Source organism: Passer domesticus, chromosome 10 (assembly GCF_036417665.1).
Source record: "Passer domesticus isolate bPasDom1 chromosome 10, bPasDom1.hap1, whole genome shotgun sequence".
Classification (NCBI taxonomy): Eukaryota; Metazoa; Chordata; class Aves; order Passeriformes; family Passeridae; genus Passer; species Passer domesticus.
Window position 1 is genome coordinate 25,179,147 of NC_087483.1, and position 11,445 is coordinate 25,190,591.

Sequence of the window (11,445 nt, forward strand, 5' to 3'; positions counted from 1 at the left end):
ATGATTAATAATAGATATTCCTGTTACCAGTAGCTTTCAACAGATTTTATTTCAACAGGTGTAGAAAGATGTAGTCCACCAGAATGCTATAAAATATATAAGTTACTACTACTCTTTTTATCTGTGTGCTGAACTGCATCTTGTCAGAGGCGAGCATACCAAGGCTGATCTGACATGTAAGGCAGTTCCAGGAATCACAGACAAGGTGTCCCTCTGCTTCCAGTATTGGCTTCCCAATCCTGCTCAGAACTGATCTGAGATCCTGTGAATGTGGCATCTCTTTCACATGGTGACAGTTCCACCACGAAGAATGCTGCAGTTTATTTATTCTTCCCTCTAGGGTTGCATAAAAAAAGATAGTTTTATTCTTTTCATAGTTCTGAAGCTATTGATCCATGATAGGTATGACTATTGAGGGAGAAGGGGGATGAGCTTATTATGTGAAAGAGGAGCTTAGGAGCTTTTTGTGGGAATCTTTTTTTTTTTTTTCAGTGCACTATGATAAATGTATTTACAGCACAACCTTAGAGAGAGATGTAAAGGCAGAATACCAACAGTGAGTCAGTGAGTCAGGAGCACTGAGAAGGAGAAAGAAGCATTTCAGTTAGCTCCTGATACAGCTGCTCTCTGCATGTAGGAGTTGAAGTTGCAAGATGTGACCCCCATTCTCATCCTTTACTAATGAAGGGAAGATGTCAAAAATTGCACTTGTGCCAGAAGTTCTTACTGCATGCTTTTGAGGCTCTTGCCTAGAATGGTGGCTTTTAAGAATCCTGTTTGTTTATGTAAAGCTTGGATGCACACAGTTTTGATTTTAAATTTTTAGGAGCTGTATACCTAATAAGAGGAATCAGAGTCCCTTTCACTAATATTTGACAGGCATTTCTGCAAAATACCGCTTTTATTGTCACTTGCAAGTGACTCCAGATTTTATGTGAAATGTTTATTTGTGTATAAAAAGTATAGCTCTTAGTGGTATCTGATTTTTTTTCTTGTGAGATGAAATACCTGTAGATTTTTTTAGCATTTCTTGTGCCTGGTGGTTATAATGATTAGAGAAACAATTGTAACACTAGGTGCAAAACATGTCTGTAAGATTAGATGCTTTATTTCCTGAGACTTAGCTTTCAGTTTAGTTTTTAGATAACTGATGAAAGTCCTACTCAAAAAAAATTAAAATAAAACTAAAAGAAGCGTCAAGCAGTGACTGTACTTTTTACTGCAGAAGGATCATATACCAGCACTTTTGGGAATGGCCACAGCCTACATGATCTTGAAACAGACTCCACGAGCCAGAAACCAGTTAAAACTGATTTCAAAAATGAGCTGGAATCCCATTGATGCAGAGGAGTTTGAAAAGAGTTGGCTTCTGCTTGCAGATATATATATTCAATCTGCAAAATATGATATGGCAGGTGAACTTCTAAAACGATGCCTTCGTCATAACAGGGTAAGTCAGTGCACATTGAAAGTAACCTCAGAACCTTTCTATTTTAATTCATCACAATGTTTACTCTTCCTCTGAAACAGGATTTTCAAATGTATTTATTTGTTCATTTGCCTGGTATTTCACTTATTAAGGAGAAGTAGACCAAAACAAGACAGGAAACCAGCAACTTCACACTGGAGGGTGGTAAACAAACCTGTGAATGCTCCTTAGTCATTTTTGTTCATGTTCGGTAGCAATTTTAGCAAGTTTCAGCTGAGGGGACTCTAAAAGTTTGGAGTGTTTATGAAATGTCAGAGATGAATTTCACAGTCTCACAAAACTGATGAAGAAAGATGTGGCTGTGTAAATTTTGGAGACTTGCTCCATTTACTGACATGCTATCTTCATGTTTTTTGTTTCCAAACATTTATGTTCATAAGTGTGCTACAGTGCAGGATTATTTTTTTAATGCTGGTATTAATCCTTTTCTGTGGCAATACTGTCTAGTAGATTGTCAGGGGACAAGGTCTAATGTGTTGTTTACCTCAGGGTTCCTGAGCAGGCAAGCTGCACAAACCCTGCTTTGACTATGGAAACAAGCATAGATCTTAGCTTCTCCTTATTTTTCATTTTGATCAGCAAAAAGGTAATCATGATTTTCTGTCTTGACTTTTCTTCACGTGAGGCAGTCAAGTAGGCTGGTGTTCCATACTCACTGTGCTGCAGGTTCAGGGTACTGTTTATAGGGCATGGATTTGGTTTAGAAAAGGACACAATGCTTATATTTTTTTATTAATTCGTTAGCATAGAAGGTAAGGTTCATTATTCGGTCACATTTTAGCAACTTCTGAGAGAGATGTTTTTTGAACACTTTATTTCTAAACATAAAATTGAGAGACAGCTACGACAGTTCTTGGTATAGTGCTATTATGTACTTCTCAGAGAGGCCTCTTTAAAATAGGATGTGCTCAGTTTCAAAATCCATACAGTTGGAGGATAAACACAAGTCATCTCCCAAAACAAGACTTGCCATGAAATAGATGGTCTGTTGGACAGGTGTATACCATGAATGCTGCTTTCTTGTGGAAATTACCAAGTAATTTTGGTAATTTCCTTAAAAACATAGCCTACCAAGTAATTTGTTTTCTTCTAAAAAGTTTGGGACCCATGAGGAACTTAGATTAACAGGCTCTGCTTATAGCAAGGAGGATGGCAGATTAGAAATGTGTATATTTGGCTCCTTGCAAAGCAGCACAGGAAAGAGAGGGACTTCTCTGCAGCCTGCCTGCAAAGCTGGTAAGCAGGAATTGTGCTATACAAAGAGATGTTGAGTAGTTTACGTCTTCACATATCTTGTCGATCTATAAGACGGTATTTTATGTGGTATTCTCCAATTTGGAAGACTTGATTGAATTGAGAAAACACGTTACTGTGATTTGTTAGTTTTTCTGTTAGTTTAACAGAATTGAATGACATATATATACAATTTAAGTAAATATGTTGAGTGAAAATTTCATAAAAGCCTAGTGTAATTCAATAAGGATTTTTTTGATATTAAAAGACTTAGGATTGGTTAGTAAGATGCCAGTGAGCAGACTGTTTCTATGAAATTGAGGCTTCTTACTGATTACTCCTCTTGATTTTAAACTTTTTGTTTTGTTTATCATAAATGAGAGTGAAAGTATATTTTTATCCTCAACTTTCAAGTATTCCCTTACTGATCCCACTATGCTGTGATTTGAAAGCTTTTTATTAATAGATCTTGAAAGCCTAATTGGAAGTAATAAATTTAAAAATGGAAGGTAATTTATATGCCAATATTGCTTTGCACTGTCTTTGTAGAAAAGGAGCATATGTTTTTCTTTTGAAAATGTTCTGCCTGTTGGCAGTGTGATAATATAAGCAGTTCATGGTAAGCACATACACTGGTTAGGTTTTTTTATAAAATATTTTCCTGCTTTATGTACTAAATGTAAGATTTCTGCATTAATTACTATATTTTTAATATGAATTTTTATTATGGAGTTAGAGGATTTATATGTGTATATAATATAAGCAAGGCTAGTATTTTCAACTAATGCTTAATAGTTTTTTGCATCCTGCTTTTCAGATGCTTGTGGCTTGCCACTTGGATTCATAAGAAATGCTTAATGGTTATTTTTCTCTTTAGGTTACTTGTGACTGTCTTTAAGCTTTAATTGGAAAATAATATTGTTAAAACATTTTCAAAAACAAAGCTATGAACCTACTTTCTTAAGAAAAAAAATGAACCATGTTTGTGGAAGGTACAACACTAGACTTGAAATGAAGCTGTGTGGGGTTACTATTAACTGAGAGAGAGATCTACTTTTGTAGGAGTTGTTGCAGTGGCCTCTGTGATGAACTCTGTACTTGACCTGGAGTAGAGCATAATTCTGTGTAACTCATTTGTAACACAGATACCTCAAATCAAGACTATTGTGTCATCAAAGTTAGGACAAGTATCACTTGTGCTTTCCAGTTGTATGGATTTGAAGTATTTTAGCAATTAAGTTGTCAATGTTATTATATGCAAGCTTATCTAAATACAATTTTGAATGACTATTTATATTTTGCAGTCATGCTGCAAGGCTTATGAATACATGGGATACATAATGGAAAAGGAACAGGCATATAAGGATGCAGCAATAAATTATGAGATGGCCTGGAAATATGGAAACCAGACGAATCCAACAGTAGGCACGTATATATAACCTATAAAGTATGATTGTGGGCACTGTGGTAGGAATGAAACAACTACCATTTACTGGAAAGAGTGCTTTTGATTTTCCATACAAATAAAATATCACTGGTTTTCCTCACATAAAACCACAAATGTTTAAAGGTGTACTGAACATGGAAAGCCCTCATGGTAAGAGGTAGCAGCTTTATGATACTTCAGAAGTTTCTGCTTACTGCTTTAGTACAAGGTTAGATCTGAAAGAGTTTCATTTGGCTGTTTTTGAACAACTTTCTCTGTATGTACAGCTTTAACTTTAATAATGTATTTGTAGTGACTACTATATACATTTCTAGTGGAGTCTTTTATAATTATATACATATATATGTATATGATGGTGGCAGGTCACTGATTTGTTTATTTCATTTTTTATTCAAAATATCTGTATGGATCAGGTTTTATGTACATGAGTGAGGATTTTAAAAATAAATTATTTTAAATGTCTTTAAATATATCTATTTTAAAAAGATGGCAAACTGAAAACTTGAGGCACTAGTAAAATTCCAGTTTGGATAATAAATTGAAATTTACACTAAATCATCACAGTTTCCATGTAGGAAATGCTTTGTGAAAAGGATACGTAGGATAAAATGCCATTTTCTTACTCAACACCTGGAATCTGCCCATAGGTCCCAAGGCTGGTTGACAAATACTGTTCCAGGTTTTGGGATGTGTTTACTGCCCCTTGGAAATACATACAACTTCTAGTCTTTCATCTGTGCTCGCTCTTTGTGCACTGTGGGTTTTTTTTAGTGTTAGGATGAGACAGTCTTTGGCATCAGCTGAAAAACCAGTGTTTTTAAAAAAAGATTTTAACTGTTATGTGCGTGGACTGCCAAACATTTTGTTTCTTTACCTGTAACAGCAGTGGTTCAGTTCATGGTTTTATGTAATCTGTAGATTGAAGTAGAGTTTTATTAATGGGACTAAATGTTTGTGGGTTAGCTTCTGCTTTTATAACATAATTCTGAAAATGCACATACATGAATTACCAAAACTGAATGTGTTGTGAGTCATATGTTCTGTGAGTCAAAAAATTAGGAGGGTCAAAGCAGAGGAAGGCTTATATCAAAACAGAAAAAAAAAAGATAGAAGTCTGACTACAGGTTAAATGGAAAAACCTCTATATATCTGAGTTTGGGTGCAGTAATTTTTACTAGATGTTTCTGTTCTTGTAGACTGAGCCATGGTTGTTGCTAAAATATTGCAGTTGTTAATCAAATGAAATGTATCAGAAAGAAGTTTCAACAGTAAAGAGTTGTGATTTCTTAAGGTTGTACAGAACATAGATCAAGACTTTAATTTTTTTATTTTTAAATCCTCTGGAGAGTGGTAATTCAACAAATTACAAAACCTTTTGATATCTAGATAGGAGAGTTCCTTAGTGAAATTAAACTGAAATAATCTTGCATACAAAAGAGAGTATGATATTGAAGGTACTTCGTGCACTTGTTTCTAGTTTTGCATTATGACATTGTGAGGATTGTCATGCAGTAACAAAAAATGGTTAAAGCAGCAAATTTATGGCTGGCAAGTAAAGCCATACAAGCTGGTATCAGATCTTGTATTTGCCAGTGAGGATAAGTTTAAAAATTAAAGATTTAAAATTTCAAATTTTGGAAATTGTACGCTTATAATGTTTTTTCCTCAGGCCTAGTCTCTGTCCAGGCTGATATACTTGAGCTTTACCTCTTAGGTTGCAAGTATCAGCCTGTCATGTTGCTATGCAACTTAGCTATTCCATGTGACTTTTTATATCAGTGGTCTGCTGACACTGGTACTGAATAGCGTTTTAATTCCCTAGTTTGTTGAACCTTTTTTTTTTCAATTTTTTCCCTTAATAATGGAATTACCTTTACAGAGGGACAGTGTAGTGCAGGCTACAGTGAGAAACTCTGTGGGATACCATGGTAATTGAAAGAACTCAGCCATTATGTATTCTCTCTAGTAGCACATGCTCTCCAGAATAGTGTGTCCTTTTGATTCAGACATAGCTATCAGTGTGTAAAGGACTTTTATTTACTACTTGAAGTGACTTTCAGTAGAAATTTTGATCATTACCAGCCTTATATAAGACAACAGTAGAAAAAAAATACAGCTTTAGAAACACATGATGACCCAAAATAAATTCAAATGTGATATTTTTGTTATTCAATACAGAAACTGAACTTGTTGCTTTTCCTCTACCCCTTCTCCCCTCACCCCTTTAATTACAGGCTACAAGCTGGCCTTCAATTACCTGAAAGGGAAGAGATACGTTGATGCAGTTGATGTTTGTCATAAGGTAGAATTTGTATATGTGTTTAATACTCTCTCTCCTGTAGCAACATTCTTTTAAATAATGACCCTTCTTTTTAGTTGAGTTTACATTTCTAAAATTCATCGTTTCATGTCAGAAAAGTGCCCTGTCTAAAAAGTTAAATATCTTCTTTATAATCTGCTCTGTCTTGAGCTCCATGGAACCAGATCAATGAAAGTGACTGGCTGTCATATGTGAAGGGATATTCAAGTGGCACCACCTTCTTTTGGCCATGCCGTTGCAACTTGGTGAATCCATACAGAAGTACAGATGAAAAAATTTATCAAATCAAATATTGGTATCAGAGGACACTGTTAGAAAGTAACTTGAAGTATTATCTTTTATGTCTAAATATAAGCAGAGAGAATGTAGAGTAAGAGGAAGGGCTACTATTAAAGAAGCAGAGGGAATATTATGAATTAATAATTATTCATCCTAATAATAAAATAAATTAAATTTGCTCATTTTGGGAGAAATAAAGATAATTAGGAAGGACAAAATGAATGGAAGGGTAAGGGAGAAGAGGGAATTGAAGGGGAGATGAAGTAGGTAGAATATGCTAAGAAAGAGTCAAGGGAATTAAACCATAAAGGCAGTTCATCATTGCAGGGAAAGCATGCTTAAAACCTCAGAAATGTCTCCAGAGGTGCCTTCTGATTCATGGCATTTCAGGCCACTCAGAGGCCTGAGCCCTTGATCCCTGTGTCTTTTGCACCAAGCTGAAAGGACAGTGGAAATGAAGCAAAAGTGTCTTTGATAGAGGTGGTTTTGACTTGCATGTGTGGTGGTCTGTGTCCACAATTAAATATTTGTGCATTCTGAAAACAAACTTATTGTTATTTTAGTTTTAAAATGTGTCAGCTCAGTGATGAGGGGGATTACCAACTCAGAACTTTGGGTTGTATTGTCTTTTGACAGGTCCTTAAAGTACATCCAAACTATCCAAAGATCAGGAAGGAAATACTGGACAAGGCCCGTGCATCTCTAAGAAACTGAATTTGTTTTTTGTATGACTCATGGAGTTCTGTTAACCAGACTTTGGAAACTATGAATGAAATACTGCAGTGACAGAGACCACGTCAGCAAAAAAATACTGTGGATGTGATGAATTTAACTGTATTAGAGATCTGGATTATTTTTATGAAAAATCTGCAACCCTGAAAGAAATTGTATTTGTTCTCATTCAGGATAGAATACCACTCCCACTCCCACATGTGTTATGTGAATTGTTATCAGCATTATAAAAATGTTTTAAACATAACTCAATTTTTTTTGTGTTTATTTGAAACAACACTAAAACAACAACCTGTCTTATCTACTGGAGGTGCATTGTTAAAATGGTGGGGTTTAGTTCATATAAACCATTACTTCATAATTACGGTGCAATCTTTATTAGTACAGGTGTATTTCTAAATTATGAGGGGTTTTTTTTTCTACATATATTAAAGATGTGCTTTATTTTTTAAAAAATCTTGAAAACTGCTGTGTGTATTGTTCTCAAATTTATATTTTTAATGAAATTTACATTTTAAATGAAAATGTAACAGTTAAAATTTAGATCCTGTATAAATGCTGAATAAAGACTTTCATAGATCCTGCAGCTCTTACACAGAATTTACTTTCTGCTCATGCTATTATCCACCTGTCAGATTTCCATGAAGAAAACTGTCCTTAATTTGTATTGGATAGTCTTTCAACACTGTATGTGTAGACAATATAGTCATAAGCAGAAATTGACACTCATTTTGTTTGATCTCTATAAAACATCTTTTTAGGGAAATAACTTTTATTACAGGGGATTATGGTTTTGTCTCACATACAGAATACGCCGGTGAATCTTTAGGGGAGCAGTAGCGTGTCATGAATGAGTGAAAGGAAGGAGAAAGATCAGGTTTCTTTTCACTGATGCAGAATTTTTGAAAAATCCTTGTTGCACTGCTGTATTTGGTTTTCAAACAGTACTTGATGTGGTATGTGTCTTACTAGAAAAGTAATATTTTGGCATGAAAAGGGAATTCTTAATGGTAGTGATTAAGTTTATATGCTTTATAAGCCATTTGAGTTTTTGGCTTTTCCCGTTGACATTGTGTAAAGTCACTTTCAGTTTGATTTTTGGGTTTCTTTGTAGGCCAACTCAATGTTAAGGCTACCAAAGTGTTTGCTGTTGTATCTAATCTTGCTTGTCAATAACTGGGTGCTGTATATTGGGAATTTTTAGTCTTGTTTTCTGAATCCGTTGAGGTGCATCACTTAGACAATGATGCTGCCTGCTGGTGGTTGCTACATCCTGCATTCCAGTGACTTTGGAGCTGTTGGTCAGCTAAACTAAAATGAATAGATGTGTCTCAGGACTACAACACTTCTGCAAGATTTGTGTGGATATTAGAACAGAGAAGAGACTCAAATAAGTGGCCTCTTCTTCCCTAGGAGTCCTTGAAAATTTCAGTGTGGCTTTGTCGCTTGTGTTTGAGCACCATCAGTCAGTGTGTATGTGACTGCCCCGTTTCTTGCATGTAAGTTTTGCAGCATGACAGAGCTCAGAGGAGGAAGGTTTAGTATACTAGGGAAAAATTGATGGTATTGGAGTGGAATGAGGAACACGGAAAGATCTGGGAAATGCTGAGGATGGGGGGGGTCATTAGATTATAAATTCTTAAACTATACTCGTTGGTGGGGTTTTTTCACTGTTAAAAGAATAAGTACTTATTGAGGCAGCTTCAAGTAAAACAACATTTCTTTGTACACAGCCCTATTCATGCAGTATCAATGTGTTGTTATTTCCTGGATAGCGTAGGAATAACATTTAGCTGAAGTTCAGAATAAAAATAGGTGCAAAATGTCTTCAAAAATGTCAAGATACCTGCATCTGATTTGCTTTTCTCTTAAGATGGACATTAGCCTTTCATACGGTGGGTGTGACAGATTAAGTCACGACAATAGTAGGATACAGAAATCAGTTGATAGAAATTGAACTGAGACTTTAGGCTTTCTGTGGCTAACTTCTGGTGAAGAGTTTTATGTATATACCATGCAGGTAGGATTTCCGAATTCCCGCTAGCCATCTAGGCACTGGTGTCTTTGTATGTGAGGTTTTTAAAATAGGAGTGTAAATGAGACATGTCTTTGGATTTCATTTTTTTTTAAAAAGGCTCTGAGTAGTCTTTCAGAAAAAATCTTGCTTTACTAAAATATTCTCAGTAGAAATAAATGTCCTTTCTATATCCTTTTGGTTTATATAAGCCACTTTAAGTTTTCCTGTGCTTCTTTTCTTTTTTTTCTTTTTTTTCTTTTTTTTCTTTTTTTTCTTTTTTTTTTTTTATTTTTACTTTATCTGCAGAAAAAAATGGTTTGGTGTCATACCTCTCTGCTTTTACTGTTTCTTACTTTAAAAATGCATGTTCTGGTAGTTTGGTGGGGTGTTTTAGCTCCTTAATAAGTGGGTTTGAATGGAACAGACTTCTAGGATGGAGGGGAGTCAGTAATGCTAATTTCAAAGCCCTGCACTCTTCAGTGTGATGTTGCTTAGCAACCCATCTTCCAGTTTTGCCTTTGATGAATAAAAGAGGAGAGTGAAGCTGTGCTTTCTATTGATTCATTCAGTGGAACTGAAAATCTAAGCATCTTGTAGCTATAGCAACATAAGCCATAGGTGTCTATTCCTCTTCTCTCTTGTCCCCCTTTTCATCTGCAGGTACAGAATGCCTAGAATATCTTCTGGAGGAAATGAAATTATTTTTGGTAACTTTGTGCTAAATACTATTTTAATTTGCAACCATTTTTTTAGATTTGTAGAATGCTAAAAAGATGGGCTAGGAAGTATCATTAGGCAAAAATAATTAGTATAAATAGCTAAAAATAAGTAAACTAGTGAGATTCTTAACAAAAATATAGTGGAAGGAATTTGAAGTGGGTTTTTTTCCCATTTCTGGACTAGGTTTGACTATTGCAAATAATTTCTCAAATATAGCTACTGCAATTTTTAGAAAGGCTGTAGACTTTCTAAAATCAGGCAGCTCTGGTTTAGTAGCCTAAAATGTAATCTTGTTATTCATGAAATGAGTGAGTAGTTTTATAAACATACTTTAAACAGAGCTTATAATGTTAGATAATTTGCTGAAGATTTTCTTTGAAAGGTGACATTTTGGGAAAGTCTCAGTGGCAGTGGATTCTGGCTCATCAGAAGTTGATGATAAAGAACTCATTAATGTGTTCCATATACAGTGCTGAACAGGAAGAATAGGAAAATGAGAAAATATTTCACTAGCAAGTACTTTTCCATCAGCTTATAACTATGCCACTTTTCAAAGATCTTAACAGTGATTTTGCTGTCTAGCTTCATTTGCTCTGTGATTTTACTTCTTTCATCTTGCAATGAAATTAGAACTCTTTGGTTTTTGCAACATTGACCTGCCATAAAATGCAGAGAATTGGACCATTACTGCAAAAATCTCATGCTTCTGTCTCTGCTAAAAGTTGTTGCTAATTATGTGTCATGGTGCTTGCTAAAAGAGAAGCTATGTGAATGGTCTAAGTCTTGTTCTGAGGTGGGGTTTCCTTTGATACTGTTCTTGATGGTTGGGGTCAGGTGTTTGGGTTTTTTTAGGAATCAGTATGCCTGTTAATGCAGGCTTTATTTTGGGAAACAGCAGATTTTTAAAAGTTCACTCTAGAAATTTGCCTTAGTTGAATTTTGTGCTACAAATGTTGAACACTGGCTGTGCCTGTCTCAGGTGCTGTAGTGCTTAGCACGGTTTAGGCATCAGCTGTCAAAGTCCTAAGGAAGGGTTTTAGCATTCTAGAAATAACAGAACCATGAATTGTGAGAGATTCTAGTCTGAATCTGTATTAAGTGTTCCTGGGCAATATTAATTCCTAAAAGAACTGGCATCACCATTTTTGGCACTGCTGTGACACAAATCAGTACAAGTACTGCCAACTCCCTTCTACTTGCAGAGCACG

General features: G+C 35.2%; 1 protein-coding gene across 2 annotated transcripts in view; it reads left to right on the plus strand.

Moving 5' to 3' along the window:
- Positions 1 to 7,747, plus strand: part of TTC21B (tetratricopeptide repeat domain 21B) — a 33,137-nt gene extending 25,390 nt beyond the window's left edge. Inside the window, exons 26-29 of one of the 2 annotated variants that reach the window (XM_064434604.1) lie at positions 1,226 to 1,450; positions 4,027 to 4,147; positions 6,404 to 6,471; positions 7,405 to 7,747. In XM_064434604.1, the coding sequence (XP_064290674.1) occupies positions 1,226 to 1,450; positions 4,027 to 4,147; positions 6,404 to 6,471; positions 7,405 to 7,482 (492 nt within the window). In that variant the 3' untranslated portion in view covers positions 7,483 to 7,747. Of the gene's footprint in view, positions 1 to 1,225; positions 1,451 to 4,026; positions 4,148 to 6,403; positions 6,472 to 7,404 lie in introns of those variants that run through there. The other variant, XM_064434605.1, reaches the window with a different exon arrangement.
- The last annotated feature ends 3,698 nt before the right edge of the window (positions 7,748 to 11,445 follow it).